The sequence below is a fragment of the Nerophis ophidion genome, linkage group LG01 (genome assembly GCF_033978795.1).
Source record: "Nerophis ophidion isolate RoL-2023_Sa linkage group LG01, RoL_Noph_v1.0, whole genome shotgun sequence".
NCBI classification, from domain to species: Eukaryota; Metazoa; Chordata; class Actinopteri; order Syngnathiformes; family Syngnathidae; genus Nerophis; species Nerophis ophidion.
Window position 1 is genome coordinate 18603888 of NC_084611.1, and position 19955 is coordinate 18623842.

The 19955-nt window shown below is 36.7% G+C and overlaps 1 protein-coding gene across 6 annotated transcripts in view; it reads right to left on the reverse strand.

Moving 5' to 3' along the window:
- Positions 1–1196: 1196 nt before the first annotated feature.
- Positions 1197–19955, reverse strand: part of trpm3 (transient receptor potential cation channel, subfamily M, member 3) — a 400472-nt gene continuing 381713 nt past the window's right edge. For all 6 annotated transcript variants that reach the window (XM_061897816.1, XM_061897779.1, XM_061897795.1 and 3 more), the window contains 4 exons: positions 17753–17900; positions 13570–13763; positions 11028–11160; positions 1197–6480 (listed from right to left, as the gene is read on the reverse strand). In XM_061897816.1, the coding sequence (XP_061753800.1) occupies positions 4890–6480; positions 11028–11160; positions 13570–13763; positions 17753–17900 (2066 nt within the window). In that variant the 3' untranslated portion in view covers positions 1197–4889. The remainder of the gene's footprint in view (positions 6481–11027; positions 11161–13569; positions 13764–17752; positions 17901–19955) is intronic.

Genomic DNA, 19955 nt, shown 5'->3' on the forward strand with positions numbered 1-19955 from the left:
CTGAATTTTTTTCAGTCGAATAATTTGTATCGTTTCGTTAAAATGGCGTGTGTGACCTCAGACTTAAGCGCGGTGCCGATGGAGCCCTTTTATTTTGACAGGCAGAACCGAGCGGGAAGCGGTACAGTCATCCCTGAGACAGGGACGTTAAAATAATATCCAAGTGGGGGACATTTATCCGTGAAAATAAGGACAAGCTGCTGATGGTGTGTTTGACGGAGAAGTCCACTCTAATGTCAATTACTGTTACATGACTTCATAAAATGACTGTAGTTTTTAGTACTACGTTATATTACATTGTTTTCATACAACATTTATTATCTAAATGTCTGTTGTTTTTTTTAATAAAAGGCATGTCACAATTATGTTTTTGGGGTCGAATTAATAGTGGACATGTGACGCAGGTGAGTTCGGAGTTCCATCACAAAACCAAGAAGTTGAGGGACTTCTGTAATTGCAATATTTTGTTTACCACATTTTAAATACGAGCGCTCTGTAGACATGAAATATCACCCACATCACACCCTTTTAATCCAATACAGAAGACGTAATATTACTAGTTCATTATTATTATTAGTAATTAATTATCAGTAAATAAAATTACTCTAGGAACTACGGTCTCATTTTGTGGCAAATATTACTGCTGTATTTATAATTTCAGTTTTTTAACACCAGGGGTGCCCAAACAAGGCCATTTTGATAGTTTTTCATTTTCAAAACTAATATATATATATATATATATATATATATATATATATATATATATATATATGCATTTTTTTTTATAACCTTAAGTGCTCCCTTAAGTTTGGTCTCAGCCATAAAAAAATTAAAATAAAAAGTAATTTTTTATCATTTTATGCTTAAATCCGTGGATAAAATTCAGGTGTCTTTGTCAATATAAGGTACAAAAAGATATATTTTTTTACGGTTTATGCCGTATTTTTTGTCAAAAACAAAAAAAATAAGCAATATTTTTCTACAAAAAAGTTCAAAAAGGAATATTTCATGTTAAGTAAGTGGATCCCTAAATAGGTCAATAATTCACAACATTGATTTTAATTCGTTATTATTTTTGAAACAATGAAATAGAAAAAAAAAAGGAAATAAAATATTGGAGATCAAAATGGTCCAACTCATGAAAATGTTACAATTAAGTCGTACTTGTTTTTTTTTATTTTTTTTACTTCCGTCACTTAAGTATGTAGATCAACTTAAGATGTATCTGTTGATTATTAGTTTTTATTTATTTACTTGTTGTATTCCCTGCTTTTATGGCAAAACACAAAATATTCAATAATTTCCCCTGAAAAAAAAACAAAAAACTAAGTGGAATATTTGAAGCCTTGAATAGGTCAATAATTCATGACAACATTGATTATTATTTGAGCAATGACGGTTTAAATAATTTATTTTTTTTAAACTAAAATTATTGGGTACCCAAAAACTGATTAAAACTGTTAAAAATAAGACTTAAAAAAAAACAAACAAAAAAACTTTTATCTCCCGAGTATCTCAATCAAGTTCAGATCCATACATCGATTGTATGTTTTCATTATATTTTCACATTTCATTTGTTGGTTTTATGCCCTTTTGTCAACAAATTGTGTTTTTATACTATATAGAAAACACAAATGTTGCAATAATTTCCACAGAAAAAAAAATCTAAATGGAATATTTGATGTGAAATAATTGGAGCCTTGAAGAGGTCAATAATTCATAACAACATTGATTTTGCCTTATTATTATTTTTTGAGTAATGACAGTTAAAATCATTTAAAAAATAAAATAAAATTATTGGGGACCCAAAAAGGTCCCACTGATTAAATATCGTGATCAACTATATTATAAGTTTTTAGCTCTAAATAGGTCAAGGATTCATAACAACATTGATTTTAATTCATTATTTTTTTTTTTAGCAGTGACAGTTAAAATAGAAATTTAAAAACACTAAAATTATTGGGGACCCAAAAAGGTCCCACTGATTAAAAGTGTCTAAAATATTTTTTATTTTATTTTTACTTAAATGACCTAAGTATCTCAATCAACTTCAGACCTATTCGTCAATTATAAGTTCTTATTATAGTTTCACATTTTCATTTATTAGTTTTATGCCCTATTCGTCAAAGAACAACGTTTTTTTTATACTGTATGGTTAACACACAAAATATGCAATAATTTCCCCAGAAAAAAAATAATCTAAGTGGAATATTTCATGTGAAGTAATTCTAGCCCTAAATAGATCTTGGGGACCCAAAAGGGTCCCATTCATTATATATTTTTTTGAGCAATTACAGTTAAAATAAAAATTAAAACAAACACTAAAATTCTTGGGGCTCCAAAAGGGTCCCACTCATTAAAAGTGTTAAAAATAAGTCATAACTTTTTTTATTTTATTTTTTACTTTTATTACCTAAATATCGTGATCAACTTCAGATCCATCCGTCGATTATAAGTTTTTAGCTCTAAATAGGTCAACGATTCACAACAACATTGATTTTAATTCTTTTTTTTTTTTTTTTTTTAGCAGTGACAGTTAAAATAAAAATAAAAAAACGCTAAAATTAATGGGGACCAAAAAAGGTCCCACTGATTAAAAGTGTCAAAAATAAGTACTTTTATTTATTTTTTTTAACTTAAATGACTTAAGTATCTCAATCAACTTTAGAGCTATCCGTTGATTAAAAGTTTTTATTATATTTTTACATTTTCGTTTATTTGTTTTATGCCTTATTTGTCAAAGAAAAATGTTTTTTTTTATACTGTATGGTTAACACAGAAAATATGTTAAAATTTCCCCCCCCAAAAAATTCCAAGTGGAATTTTTCATGTGAAGTAATTGTAGCCCTAAATAGGTCTTGGGGACCCAAAAGGGTGAAATGAAGTGAAGTGAATTCTATATTTTTTTGAGCATTTACAGTTAAAATAAAAATTAAAACAAACACTAAAATTCTTGGGGCCCCAAAAGGGTCCCACTCATTAAATGTGTTAAAAATAAGTCATACTTTTTTTTTTTTTTACTTTTATCACCTAAATATTGCGATCAACTTCAGATCTATCCGTTGATTATCATTTTTTAGCTCTAAATAGGTCAACAATTCATAACAACATTGTGATTTAGTGAATTATATTTATGTAGCGCTTTTCTCTAGTGACTCAAAGCGCTTTACATAGTGAAACCCAATATCTAAGTTAAATTTAAAACAGTGTGGGTGGCACTGGGAGCAGGTGCGTAAAGTGTCTTGCCCAAGGACAAAACGGCAGGGACTCGGATGGCAGAAGCGGGAATCGAACCTGCAACCCCCAAGTCGCTGGCACGGCCGCTCTACCAACCGAGCTATGCCGCCCCACATTGATTTTAATTCTTTTTTTTTTTTTTTTTTAGCAGTGACAGTTAAAATAAATTTTTTTAAAAAACGCTAAAATTATTGGGGACCCAAGAGGGTCCCACTGATTAAAAGTGTTGAAAAAAAGTCAAATTTTTTGTTTTTGTTTTGTTTTATCACCCAAGTATTTCGATCAACTTGGTCAATTATATGTTTTTAGCTCTTAATCGGTCAACAATTCATAACAACATTGATTTTGATTCATTATTATTTTTTGAACAACGGCAGTATTAAAGAAAGAAAGGAGCTTTGTGTTATTAGTGCCAACATTGCAACATTTTCCTGTTACATTTCTGTATTATCTTTTACTACACTTGTATAGGTTTTTGTTTTTTTATTAGTATTTTTAAAATGTACCGCACTTTGGACACCCCTGGTACAGACATTGCTTTTTGCTTTAAAATACTTAATTTAGGCCACAAATAATATGCTTCATAATCGTGCAAAGGACGACTAATTTGACTTTGCATGCTTGAATGAAAGCAAACGGATGAGAATTTGACCACAGATCCATAAAAGAAAGTGAAGGTAAAACTTGAATGTTAAGTAGCCAGAACAAGAAACAACAATTATTCTTTGGTGACTGAATACGTTTACGTCGTCTTCCACTTCCCAGCTTCGATGTCTGGTTTTTCCGCTCTTATCACGCGGCCATGTGACACACATATTGCTGATTCGACACATTACGCGCCGTAAAGTTGTCACCTTTTGACTGCGGAGCGCTTCAACCGGAGATTCGTAGATTCGTCAAGGACGACGGAGCGGTTGACATAATTGCCTTGTTAAACGGATGCTGATCAGTGCCTAGAGGGGATAACAGGGATGGACAGTTAGGGGGTTGCCATGCCAACTACATAGTGCATCAGGATTGGACAATAAAGCAGTTACAGTAGGAAGGAGATCCATACGGCCTAATCGGTCACGGTTTACCTGACACATGAAACGTGACGATTAAAAAAAAAAAAGTAAAATGGTGTTTTCTGGCATAGGCCATGTAGAGTGGCGCTTTTCCATCATTTTCGGCAGACTGCATTGCAAAGTCCCCTCACGCGAGATAAACCCAAGAACGAGGGCCGTATGAATCCCTCCCCTACTGTACGTCGCTCCGTTTCACATTGTTTTTCAGTCTACCGTCAAACGGACCTCCGGGTCTTCGTCTTACGTTCGTTTTCTTTCTTGCCCGGGCGAGACAAGGACACGTTTCAAGATGGAGGGTGGAAGACCTACAGATCGGACGCAGCTTTGATGGAAAGGGAGCGAAGGAGTTCCGTGAGAAGAAGGGATTGAATCGGGAACGAGATTCGTAGCTCTTTGTTTGGTTTTTGGCAGGTGTGCAGGAGGGAGTCGCTCACGAGCTCCAGCACCTGGTTCAGATTGAGATATAAGGGGCAGAGATCCCCCCCAACACCCCTTTCCCTTTGCACTCCTCTTCTCTGGTTCTTGCAGTGTGTGTGTGTGTGTGTGTGTGTGTGTGTGTGTGTGTGTGTGTGTGTGTGTGTGTTGTCACGTGTAGTTTTGTCTATCAAAGCTGCGAAACGCCGACGGAGCCGCCAGCTTCCTCATGGAGAGGCTGTCAGTCTTCCCTGCGTCGGGTCGCGCCCCGGTTTTGCTCCGGAGGAAGGGGTTTCTGGTTCCCGCCAGACCCCGCCCACCAGGGCCAACCCCCCTGTCTGCCCCCAGACCAGCCGGTCCCCTCTCCATCCTCTCACTCACCGACAGGCTCTTCCGGTGCGGAGGGGCCGGCGTGAGCGAAGGATGGGAGTCGTCCGAAGAGCAGCTGTTGGCCCGCTCCAGCCTGGAGTAGGGGGAGCAGAGGGTTCCCCGGCGGGGGGCGTCGGACTCCTCGGGGTCCTCCGGGTCGGACTCGGTGTGACTGAGCTCAGCCTCTCTCTCGGGGTGGGAGGAGATAATATCCGAGGGTTTGTCGAAGGGGAATGACGTGGACCCCCCTGGGGAGTGGGAGCGTTCTACGGGGGTGTACGGCGACGACACGCAGCGGGTGTCGATGCAGTCGGTGATGCTGGTGTACTCCGCCGCCTTCACCTGGACGCCCGCCCCCAGTCCGCCGTAGCAGCCTCTGGGCGTGAACACGAGGCTGTGTGACTTGACCAAAGGAGGCTCCTCCAGGAAAGACGTGCCCACCGCGGAGAGGAGGCGGCTGCTCTTGGAGCGCTCCAGTGGCCCCGCGGACGGCGGCGGCGACGACGATTCCGTCTCCCAAGGGGCCAGGGCGGCGTCCGGCAGCAGGTGGGACGAGCACATCGACAAATCCGCCGCCGCGCTGTCGTCAAACATGGCCCCGGCGGTGCCGCAGACGGCCGGGCCACCCTCCGAGTGCCTGTCACCCAAACCGCCGGCGGCGGCGCTGCTGAAGTCCCGGCCTCCCGGCAGCACCGTCTCCATGGCGTCGGAATGCAACGACGCCTCTCTTTGGAGCGGCGGGACCATGCGTAGAGGATCGAGAAAAACCTCCGCGGGCCCCACCTCTTCAGACGTGGACACGTAAATATCGATACACGACGACGGGCGGTGCTGCTGGGAGACGGACAATGTCGCCAGAGGGAGGGGCTTAGACTCTTTGGTGGCGGCCGCCGATGACACGGACTGTGAGCTGTTGGCTCGATGTAGACTAAGCGAGCGTTCTTTGAAGAAGCTATCGGCTCGTTCGGCACCACTGGAGCGTTCGCCTCCTCGGCCGCCTGCGCCGTAAAACGAATGACTCCTCCTCCGCGCCGCCGTGCCGGTGGGGGATGGCGGGGACATGGAGCCTTCGGCGGTGCCTTCGAGGGCCTCCTGCAAACGGTACGCGTTCCCCTCGGTGCTGTTGAAGCTGCTCTGCCGGAGGATGTAGGCGGCGTCCGCACAGTCCCCTTGGCGCAGGATGTACGCCGAGTCCGTGCAGTCGGACGACGTGCGGGATCGGACTTTGTTGACTTCCCCACGCTCGACGCCCGTCACGCGCTCCAAGGCCACGGCGATTCGTCCGATCAGCTCCTCCATTTGCGCCAGGCGGATGTCGACCGTCTGCAGCGAGGCCTTCATGAAGTGTTCTCTTTCGTTGACCTCCTCAAGACGCATGGCCATGTTCTCCACCCTGATAGAGACAGACGTTTTTAACGGGACCTCGAAATCTCTCAAACTGATGTGTTCTGTTCTCCTGTTTCCATACCAGTGCTGAACAGTGGAACTTTGATTCACAAAACCTTCAGTGTACACACTCTTCGATTTACGGGGCCGATGTACCAACTTTGTCTTGGTGTACAAACTATTGTGTGCTTCGCAGAGTAGCCATTTTGTGCCCGGAAGCACATCCATTGTGGGCGGGCTGATCGATCTCTGGTGCTTTTTGTCAGCTCAGCAGTTCTCTCCTGTGCTCACTGCTATTTTGTGTTACTTAATTAGCCTTTTTACGACTCCCTGGACATTTTTCAAAAATGTATGAAAATGGAAAAAGATTTGAGAAAAAATACATTTTTTTGTTTTAATATGTTTTCTGTAGGACAAACACAGACAAACCTTCTTAATTGTTTGAAATCCCACTGTGTATATTATGACTAATATTGTCCTACTAATTTTCTGCGGTCCTTGAACTCACCTTGTTTACATTTGCAACTCTCTCCGACGCTGCCACAGAAAGACATGTTTTATGCCACTCATTATTTGTCTCATTTTGTCCACCAAATGTTTTCTACTGTGCGTGAATGCACAAAGGTGAGCTTTGTTGATGTCATTGACTTTTTGGAGTGCCGACCAGGCAAATTTGGTCACTGCATGACTGGAAGCTAATCGATGCTAACATGCTATTTAGGCTAGCTGTATGTACATATTGCATCATTGTGCCTCGTTTGTAGGTATAGTTGAGCTCATTTAATGTCCTTTACTTATGTCCTCTGTGTATTTAACTTATATTTGCATGTCTCATGACACATTATCCGTATGTAATATTAGCTGCATTTCTGATAGTTGTTTGTTTGCCATGTTGTTCCAGACCACAGCAATTGTTACCCAGCGTGCACAGATTGTAATAAATCCATTAGAAGAAGACAGCCTGTGGTTTCCTTTAACTTGGACCAACACATCTATACCTTTGGCCATTCTAAGCCAGTCATTTTTCAGGAGTTTTCTCACCCTCTGAGAAGTTTTACTAATGTTTTCCAATGTTGCAAAAATGTGTAGAATGAATATTACATTGGCCCTGTGATGAGGTGGCGACTTGTTCTATCCGAATGCAGCTGAGATAGGCTCCAGCACCACCCGCAACCCCAAAAAAGGACAAGCGGTAGAAAATGGATGTATTGATGAATATTACATTTCAACATTTCTGTCAACAAAGATTTGCGTCAGCCTGCGACACATAGTCATTTTGATAGTTGGCTAATATAGCTAATATAGACACTTACATCATGTGTTGCCTACTTATATAAGGCTTTTAAAGTCATTTTGATAGTTGGCTAATATAGCTAATATAGACACTTACATCATGTGTTGCCTACTTATATAAGGCTTTTAAAGTCATTTGATAGTAGGCTAATATAGCAAATATAGACACTTACATTATGTGTTGCCTTCATTATAAAACATATATATAAGACTTTTAAAGTCATTTTGATAGTAGGCTAATATAGCTAATATAGACACTTACATCATGTGTTGCCTTCATTATAACACTTATATAAGGCTTTCAAAGTCATTTGATAGTAGGCTAATATAGCAAATATAGACACTTACATTATGTGTTGCCTTAATTATAAAACTTATATAAGACTTTTAAAGTCATTTTGATAGTAGTCTAATATAGCTAATATAGACACTTACATATTATGTTGTCTTCATAATAACACTTATATAAGACTTTTAAAGTCATTTGATCGTAGGCTAATATAGCTAATATAGACACTTATATCATGTGTTGCCTTCATTATAAGACATATATAAGGCTTTTAAAGTCATTTGATAGTAGGCTAATATAGCAAATATAGACACTTACATTATGTGTTGCCTTAATTATAAAACTTATATAAGACTTTTAAAGTCATTTTGATAGTAGTCTAATATAGCTAATATAGACACTTACATATTATGTTGTCTTCATAATAACACTTATATAAGACTTTTAAAGTCATTTGATCGTAGGCTAATATAGCTAATATAGACACTTATATCATGTGTTGCCTTCATTATAAGACATATATAAGGCTTTTAAAGTCATTTGATAGTAGGCTAATATAGCAAATATAGACACTTACATTATGTGTTGCCTTCGTTATAAAACTTATATAAGACTTTTAAAGTCATTTTGATAGTAGGCTAATATAGCTAATATAGACACTTACATATTATGTTGTCTTCATGATAACACTTATATAAGACTTTTAAAGTAATTTGATAGTAGGCTAATATAGCAAATATAGACACTTACATTATGTGTTGCCTTCATTATAACACTTATCTAAGGCTTTCAAAGTCATTTGATAGTAGGCTAATATAGCAAATATAGACACTTACATTATGTGTTGCCTTAATTATAAAACTTATATAAGACTTTTAAGTCATTTTGATAGTAGGCTAATATAGCTAATATAGACACTTACATATTATGTTGTCTTCATAATAACACTTATATAAGACTTTTAAAGTCATTTGATCGTAGGCTAGTATAGCTAATATAGACACTTACATCATGTGTTGCCTTCATTATAACACTTATATAAGACTTTTAGAGTAATTTTGATATTTAGCTAATATAGCTAATACAGACACTTACATCACGTGTTGCCTTCATCATAACTCTTATCTAAGACTTTTGAAGTAATTTTGCTAGTAGGCTAACATAGCTAATATAGACACTTACATCATGTGTTGCCTTCATTATAACACTTATATAAGACTTTTAGAGTAAATTTGATAGTTGGCTAATATAGCTAATACAGACACTTACATCATGTGTTGCCTTCATTATAACACTTATATAAGACTTTTAAAATCATTTTGATAGTAGGCTAATTAAGCTAATATAGACACTTACATCATGTGTTGCCTTCATTATGACACCTATATAAGACTTTTAATGTAATTTTGATAGTAGGCTAATATAGCTAATATAGACACTTACATCATGTGTTGCCTTCATTATAACACGTATATAAGACTTTTAAAGTAGTTTTGATAGTATGCTAATATAGCTAGTAGAGACACTTACATCATGTGTTGACTTCATTATAACACGTGTGTAAGAATTTTGAAGTCATTTTAAAAGTAGATAGATAGTACTTTATTGATTCCTTCAGGAGAGTTCCTTCAGGAAAATAAAAAAAAGTAGGCTACTGTAGCTAATATAGACACTTACATCATATGTTTACTTCATTATAACACTTATGTAAGAATTTTGAAGTCATTTTAAAAGTAGGCTACTGTAGCTAATATAGACACTTACATCAGGTATTGCCTTCATTATAATATAAGATTATATAAGATTTTTAAAGTAATTTTGATAGTAGGCTAATATAGCTAATACAGACACTTACATCATGTGTTGCCTTCATTATAACACTTATATAAGACTTTTAAAATCATTTTGATAGTAGGCTAATTAAGCTAATATAGACACTTACATCATGTGTTGCCTTCATTATGACACCTATATAAGACTTTTAATGTAATTTTGATAGTAGGCTAGTATAGCTAATATAGACACTTACATCATGTGTTGCCTTCATTATAACACGTATATAAGACTTTTAAAGTAGTTTTGATAGTATGCTAATATAGCTAGTAGAGACACTTACATCATGCGTTGACTTCATTATAACACGTGTGTAAGAATTTTGAAGTCATTTTAAAAGTAGATAGATAGTACTTTATTGATTCCTTCAGGAGAGTTCCTTCAGGAAAATAAAAAAAAGTAGGCTACTGTAGCTAATATAGACACTTACATCATATGTTTACTTCATTATAACACTTATGTAAGAATTTTGAAGTCATTTTAAAAGTAGGCTACTGTAGCTAATATAGACACTTACATCAGGTGTTGCCTTCATTATAATATAAGATTATATAAGATTTTTAAAGTAATTTTGATAGTAGGCTAATATAGCTAATATAGACACTTACATCATGTGTTGACTTCATTATATTACATATAATGCATTATTTTTTGCAACTCGAGACTGATTTTTTTTTTTTTTTTTTTTTTTGATTCTACGTCCAATATGACTCCTCCAACATTTTGGGTTGCAAACCCCTGACTTAGGGTTTACTATACTACTGTATTTTATTGTTGGTCATTATGGTGCTACTTGGTGTTTTCTGAGGTGGTATTTAGTGCACAAAGTTTGAACCACCATTTTGGTAGATCAGGACCAAAAGTGTAAACACTTGTACTAAAACAAGGGCTTTTGTTGAAGCTGCAATACATTATTCACATTTTCCGTTGTTCCTTTCCGAGAAATTTGCTTCGATATATCAACTTTTCTATTGGCGAACCGTGGCCAAGAATCAATGAAGGCTGTAAATCGAGGCTCCACTGTTTCCCAAAACAATCACCTTATTGATTACATTCTGGGTCACTGGGTCACTCCTGCACCAGGGACACTCTGCATAAAATGATCGGAGTGTTTAGTGTGTGCCACCCAGTAGACTGACCTTTCAGAAGTAACTCGGATCCTCTCGTCGTTAGAAGAGTGGAATCGGTCATCTTTCTCCCGGAAATACTCCTCGATGCACTGCTCCTCAAAGTCGTGGACTTTCTTCAGCTCGTCCTCCGTGATGAAAAGCTCTGCATGTGAGTACGGTGAAGGGTTGCAGTGAGTCGCTTGTTTGATAACAGGATTTTGCTTGCTTTTTTTGTGATTGTCGAGGCCGGAAATGTTTGAATTCACGACAGCTTTGCCTCAAAAAATCGCAATGTTTTTAGGCCAGATTTTCCAATGACATTGAATCATGTTCATAGTTTATCAATTTGACTATCGATGCCTTAAGTGTACTTTAAAAAGCATAGGATTGCGAAACAGGGATATTCTTACACTGAACAAACCTCAAAATAGACACTAGATGGCAGTAAAAACATACTTCGAGCTCATCGTCAAATATACTGTATGTATTTTTGTTGATAACTAATGATAGTAACAATTATATCTACGGAAAGAGTAGAGAGTGTATGACAGTAAAGTATATATATATATGTATATATATATATATATATATATATATATATATATATATATATATATATGTGTGTATATATATACATATATATGTGTATATATATATATATACATAATACATAACTTTTATATATGTATATATATATACATATATGTATATATGTGTGTGTGTGTATATATATATATATATATATATATATATATATATATATATATATATATATATATATATATATATACATATATATTAGGGGTGGGAAAATTAATGCGTTAATTATGAGTTAACTCATCAATCTATTAACGCGGACAATTATTTTATCGCGCATTTGCGTATGTTGTTTACATGCTTTTATTTTGTTAACGCCTTTTCTTAACAAGATGGCGTCGAGGGGCTCTTGGTAAAGATGCAACATTTGGCAAAAATAGCGGACAATTCTGCAAATTTCATGGCTGGCTTACAGCGTGGTGACTCCGGGATCACTTACGACCGCCAGACAATTCTGAATGTGGATAGATCGGGCCGTTTTGGACTGAATGACGGCTAGCTAGCATGGGAATACTTTGCCGGCTACATCCAGCGGCCTGTGAAGCAGCGGAGTATATGTGTTGTCTGTCTATTTATGAATAATGCAGACGAGGCGTGTTGGCTGAGTTCTTAACGTTTGCTTTCAGAGCGTGCATATCACAACATACAAGATGCCGTCATGGCGACACAACCTATACCGGGCTACCGCGCATGCTCGTCACTCCTGTTGCATGCTGGGTAGGTTAGTTCTTTTATTCCCTGGCTCATAACATCAAAGAATCGGAAAATTCCCATCATATCAATTCCTAGATATGGTCATATTTATTTTAAGTGCACTATGCAGAATAAACACAACATTATTAATATTGCTACTACGGATAATTTGATCAAAAATTCCCTAAAACAGCCCACTACCTATAATATAGGTTTTTTAAACATAAGATCCCTGATAAAAAAAAAGTTTCTGCTGTTACCTCAGAAATTGCCTGTTCAGATGTTATGATTGTGGCTCAGAGATTTGTGTGTAGATTATATTTATTTTCCATAACAAACAGGATAACTTAAATACTCTGGCAGTGGCAATAAGCTTAAATGTTTGTATTTACATTTTTTGAGTTGATTTTCATAAAATATGCTATTTAACTGCTATTGTTTAACAAGGACTGATTTAAATTGTGTCTGCACAACAAATGTTTTGGCGCTTTTTTTCATGTGGGGGAATATTCCAATAAAGGTGCATTACACACTACTTTTGAATTCATTATTGGGCTTTGCGTATACAATGCAGTTAATCGCGATTAATCAGAGAAATGGTATGATTAACTTAGATTAAAATTTTTAATCGTTGCCCAGCCCTAATATATATATATATATATATATATATATATATATATATATATATATATATATATATATATATATATATAACCCAAAACCAATGAAGTTGGCACGTTGTTTAAATTGTAAATAAAACAGAATACAATGATTTGCAAATAATTTTCAACCTATATTCAATTGAATAGACTGCAAAGACAATATACTTTACATCCGAACAGGTTATTTTTTTGCAAATATTAGCTCATTTGGAATTTGAGGCCTGCAACATGTTTCAAAAAAGCTGGCAGAATTGGCATAAAAGACTGAGAAAGCTGAGGAATGCTCATCAAACACTTCCGCAGGTGAACAGGCTAATTGGCAACAGGTGGGTCCCGTGATTGGGTATAAAAGCAGCGTTCCATGAAATGCTCAGTCATTCACAAAGAAGGGCGGGGCGAGGGTCACCACTTGGTGAACAAATGCGTGAGCAAATCGTCAAACGGTTTAAGAACAACATTTCTCAACAAGCTACTGCAAGTAATTTAGGGATTTAACCATCTACGCTCCGTAATATCATCAAAAGGTTCAGAGAATCTGGAGAAATCACTCCACGTAAGCGGCAAGGCGGAAAAAAATAGTGGACACGCCGAGGCCTTCAACTTTTTTGCCAAACACTCACTGAGTCCGTAGTCCCGCTCGTCGTCGTCGTGCTTGCGCCAGCGACAACACAGGTGCTTGAGAACCATGGTGATGTGACTGAAGATGATGAGCGGCGGGGGAAGGACCGGGCGCTCGTGGAAGGTCATGATGAGCTGGTACCGCTGGAACTTCCAAACCTGGTTGGAGATGGACTTGACCTCGAAGAAAGTGTTGCTGTGAGGGCACACAGTCACAGCATAAAGGATGACGTCACACATCGTTTACTCCACAGCAGGGATGGGTACCGTTCACATTTGAACAGGTAGGATGGGAATGGGAATCGATACCTGTACTCAACGGTACCAGTTTTAGCTATGTTACTGTGTTGATAAATATTGATATTTTTCCATCCATCCATCCATTTTCTACCGCTTATTCCCTTTTGGGGTCACGGGGGGCGCTGGCGCCTATCTCAGCTACAACATGTGGATCTTATTTGCAATGCAGTTACACTTCTTGTCTATGGTATATTGTCTAACTTGGAAGTAGCTTTACTCAGAAAGTGTAATGTGTTACGTTGCGCCCTACAAAGTGTTTGTACTGTTCTTCACTAATGGTCATAGGGACGGCGTGGCGCAGTGGGAGAGTGGCCGTGCGCAACCCGAGGGTCCCTGGTTCAAATCCCACCTAGTACCAACCTCGTCACGTCCGTTGTGTCCTGAGCAAGACACTTCACCCTTGCTCCTGATGGGTGCTGGTTGGCGCCTTGCATGGCAGCTCCCTCCATCAGTGTGTGAATGTGTGTGTGAATGGGTAAATGTGGAAGTAGTGTCAAAGCGCTTTGAGTACCTTGAAGGTAGAAAAGCGCTATACAAGTACAACCCATTTATCATGTATTTATTTATTTATTTACTGTAAGTAGTGTACTTTTTACACACCAGCTGTTTAAAGTGGAACTGAACTTTTTTTTTTTTAGGAATTATGCCTCTCATTGTCACGCCTGTGGATTATGTTGTGTTTTTGTTATGTTTGGTCATGTTGTGTTTTGCTTTTTTGGACATTCAGTTCTGTCATTTCACTTCCTGGTTTGTTTTCGTCTCCATGCCAACCCATTAGTATCACCTGGTCTCCTAATCACGTCCCTGTTCTAAGCCTCACAGCTGTTTTTCACTAATGGTCATAGCTGCAATTGAAGTCATTCATTTTCTTGTCTTTGTCCTGGCATCTTCAGCCTATCCATGCTGTTCCTACCTTCATGCCCTCGTTCACAGTTCCATGTCGTGTAAGTTTTTGTTTTTTAGTTCATAGTTCATAGCCTTTGTGCTAAGTCTTTTGTTTATGTCCATAGTTTATGACAGTGGTTCTCAAATGGGGGTACGCGTACCCCTGGGGATACCTGAAGGTATGCCAAGAGGTACTTGAGATTTTTTTTAAATATTCTAAAAATAGCAACAATTCAAAAATCCTTTATGAATATATTTACTGTATTGAATGATACCTCACCAAAATATGAATGTAAGATCATAAACTGTGTAAAAAAAACGCAACAATGCAATATTCAGTGTTGACAGCTAGATTTTTTGTGGACATGTTCCATAAATATTGATGTTAAAGATTTCTTTTTTGTGAAGAAATGTTTAGATTTAAGTTTATTAATCCAGATGGATCTCTATTACAATCCCCAAAGAGGGCACTTTAAGTTGACGATTACTTCTATGTGTAGAAATCTTTATTTATAATTGAATCGCTTGTTTATTTTTCAACAATTTTTTTGTTGTTTTTATATCTTTTTTCCAAATAGTTCAAGAAAGACCACTACAAATGAGCAATATTTTGCACTGTTATACAATTTAATAAATCAGAAACTGATGACACAGTGCTGTATTTAACTTCTTTATCTCTTTTTTTCAACCAAAAATGCTTTGCTCTGATTAGGGGGTACTTGAATTAAAAAAATGTTCACAGGGGGTACATCACTGAAAAAAGGTTGAGAACCACTGGTTTATGCCATAGTGCAAGTGTTTGTTTCCATAGCCAAGTTTTTCCCTCCATTGTGAGCGCTTTTTGTTTGTCTTTTGTTAGTTATAGTGTTAAAATAAAAAGATGTACTTACATTCATGTCTCGCTCGTGCTAAATTCCCTCTGCGTCGAGGAAACAACCTTAATCCAAGTCACAGTTCGACACTCATTCAGATTCATTATGAGAGACATGACGGATGTAGTTTTTTTTAAGGCATTCAAAATATTAAATAAATGTGATCAAATGTCCGTTTACAATGGAGCCTATGGAAGCTGCTCTATTTTGCCTATAAAGCCCAAAAAAATCATTCAAACACCTCCATTAAGGTTGTATGTACATGATGTAAGTATAAATGTAATGTAGTAACATTTATAACAACATTTAAAATGTACGTATTTTTATCATTTTATCATGTAGAATATATGTAGAATATATTTATATTATCCATATATTATATTGTATATATTTATAATATATGTTATGTATTATTTATTATTATTATCATTTTTTATTGTGCGCGAACTGTGGTGCTGAATTTCCTCCAGGGATCAATAAAGTATTTTCTATTCTATTCTATTCTATTCTATTAAGCGTATGCGGCGCATTCGTTTCCAAAATGCATCACAACATTGTTTTTTTTATATAACATCACTGATTAGTAGTCACTGTAGATTTTTACATGAGTAATTCCGGTTAATGACCTTTAATTACGCATTGCACGCAATATTTTTATATGACCCAATTCAAACAACCTTTCCTAGTCATGGTACAAAAAAATTAAAAAATCCAACCTACATAAAATGTCAACAGACATGATCACACATAACAGAACGTGCTCATAAACGTCAATGCTCCATTAAAAAAAAAAAAAAAAATCAAAATTACACCCTTTTAAATCCATTTCAAAACATCATTCAAAAAAGGCTTAACACGCCCCCCACTTAACCATATTTGCCGCATTTTACCTGATTTCTGATTGATTACAAAATTGGTACTTTCACATACTCTTAATATCTTAATATTAATTCTTAATTACATATATCTTTTTGCAGCTGCCCGAAAGGGACAAGCGGTAGAAAATTGATGGATTGATGTATATCCATTCAATCAATATAACATGTACACATATACCCCATCCATCCATTTTCTACCGCTTATTCCCGTTAGGGTCGCGGGGGGCGCTGGCGCCTATCTCAGCTACCATCGGACGGAAGGCGGTGTACACCCTGGACAAGTCGCCACCTCATCCCAGGGCCAACACAGATAGACAGACAACATTCACACTCACATTCACACACTAGGGCCAATTTAGTGTTGCCAATCAACCTATCCCCAGGTGCATGTCTTTGGAAGTTGGAGGAAGCCGGAGTACCACGCATTCACGGGGAGAACATGCAAACTCCACACAGAAAGATCCCGAGCTCGGGATTGAACCCTGACTACAAAAGACCTTCGTATTGTGAGGCAGACGCACTAACCCCTCTGCCACCGTGAAGCCCCCATGTACACATACACTACGAGTTGAGTTTATACCAAAAAGTTCTATTTTGGTTTCATCTGACCACATGACATTCTCCCAATCCTCTGCTGTATCATCCATGTATCCATTTTGGTATAAACTCCACTCGTCGTGTTTGGAGGAAGAAGAATACTGAGTTGCATTCCAAGAACACCATACCCACTGTGAAGCATGGGGGTGGTAACATCATGCTTTGGGGCTGTTTTTCTGCTAAGGGGACAGGACGATTGATCCGTGTTAAGGAAATGTATCGTGAGGTTTTGAGCCAAAACCTCCTTCCATCAGTGAGAGCTTTGAATGGTTGACCACATACTTATTTTCCACCATAATTTACAAATAAATTCTTTAAAATTTCTACAATGTGAATTCCTGGATTTTTTTTTCATATTCTGTCTCTCACAGTTGAAGTGTACCTATGATGAAAATTACAGACTTCTGTCATCATTTTAAGTGGGAGAACTTGCACAATCGCTGGCTGACTAAATACTTTTTGGCCACACTGTATGAATAATAATCAAGTTTTCTTCAAAAAGTACAAAAATAGTTTCACATAAAATAACCAATTTTCTATGGTGGCTCCAAAAAAACATGCTGCTTCGGGCCCCAATTTAGCTAGATACGGCCCTGGTTGCACGCACGTCACAGGTGTAAAGCGAGGGTGTTTCAAGAAGAGGGTTTTCGTACTTGAACACAGCAATGAGTAGGTTGACAAGCAGGATGTTGGCCACCAGCAGGTAACACGCCATGATGGCGGGGACAATCCAGGCGCCCGTCTTGCACGGAGGCAAAGCCACCACCCCGCCCTCTGTGGTGATGTTCTGTCCGCAGGGCGCTGCACGGTGCCACCAAAACAACACAGCAGTGCAGAGAGTTAGTCGGCAGTGAGACCAATATGACATCAGTACATCAAGCACACATCGGAAGGGACACTAAACGTAAACAATGACAATGCAGGCATCCAGGCACTAAAAAAAGGGACAAAAGCAAGGAGAGAAAATGCACAACTCAGGGGTGTCCAAAGTGCGCTTATTTTTTAACTCCCCGTGGCACATTCCAAAAATAACATAATAAAAAAAAAAAAAAAGTGGAATATAAGAGCAAATAGGTGAAATGTGACGTTAAAAATCTACAATGTTGACTCGAATAACAAAAGAATGCCATGCAGGCTGTTATTGTCTTTAAAACTGTCATTGCTCCAAAAATAACAATACATCACAATCAATGTTGTTGATAATTATTGACCTATTCAAGGCTCCAATTACCGAACAACAATATTCCACTTTTAAATATTTTGGGGGGGAAATATTTTTGTGTGTGTTAAATATTAAAAAACTGATGTTTTTGACAAAAAAGTTGTTAAACAAATAAAAAAAAAATGCTAAGAGAAATTATAAAAACATTTCATCAACGGATATATCTGAAGTAGATCTAGGGATTTTTATGATTGGGGCCTTTTTGGATCCTTGATTATGTTAGTGGTATTTTTTTGGGAAAAAAAAAACAACTGTCAATGCACAAGAATGAATAATAACTTAAAATCAATATTGTCATGAATTATTGACCTATTTAAGGTTTCAATTACTTCACATCATTTTCTACTTTCAAATATTTTTTTGGGGGAAAAAAATTTGCAGTATTTTGTGTGTTTGCTGCATAAAAACAATAAGGTTTTTGACCAAAAAGGCATTACAATTAAAAAATACATATACATAAAAACATATAATTGAAGGATGGATCTGAGGTTGATGTAGAGATTTAGGTGTTGAAAGTAAAAAAAAACATTTATACATTTTTAACATTTTCATGAGTGGGACCCATTTGGATCCCCAATAATTTTAGTGGGACCTTTTTTTTTAACTGTCATTGCTCAAAAAGTAATAAAATATCATATCATTATGAATTATATAACTTTTTAAAGCTCCAATTAATTCAGATCAATATTCAACTTTCAATATTTTTTTTTTGGGGGGGGGGTAATTTGCATATTTTGTGTGTGTTTGTCATAAGAAAAAAAAAGTTTTTGGACAAAAAAAAAAAAATATATATATATATATATAAATATATAATCGACAGATGGATCTGAATGTTGATCTAGAACGTTGATAATCACAAATATATATATTTTTAATACTTTTATGAGTGGGAACCATTTGGATCCCCAATAATTTTAGTGGGATTTGTTTTTTTGTTTTTTTTAACTGTCATTGCTCAAACTGTCATTGCTTAAAAACAACTTAAAACCAATATTGTTATGAATTATTGACCTCTTTAAACCTCCAATAAACTTCACATCAATATTCTACTTTCAATAATTTTTTGAGGAAAATAATTTGCATGTTTTGTGTGTTTGCCTTAGAAAAAAACTAAGGTGTTTAACAAAAAACGACATTAAAACTAAATTATTTTGTATTTATTTATTTTTAAAAATATAAACATATAATCAATGGATGGATTTGAGGTTGATCTAGATTTTAAGCGTTGATAGTAGGAAAAAAAAATACATTGATTTTTAACACTTTTATGAGTGACACCCATTTGGATTCACAATCATTTTTGGGTTTTTTTTCTTTTAAAAAAAGGCATTGCTCCAAAAATAATCATCAATTGTAATCAATGTTATTATGAATTATTGACATATTTAAGGTTCCAATTACTTCACATCAATGCTCTACTTTCAAAAATTTTTTCAGGGAAACAATTAGCATATTTTGTGTGTTTACCATTGAAAAAATAAAGGTTTTTGACAAAAAAGGGCATTAAATAAAAAAATTTAATAAAAATAAATATTATAAAAACACATACAGTGTAGTCGACGGATGGATCTGAGGTTGATCTAGAGATTTAAGCGTTGATAGTAGGAAAACATTTTTATTTTTATTTTTAACAC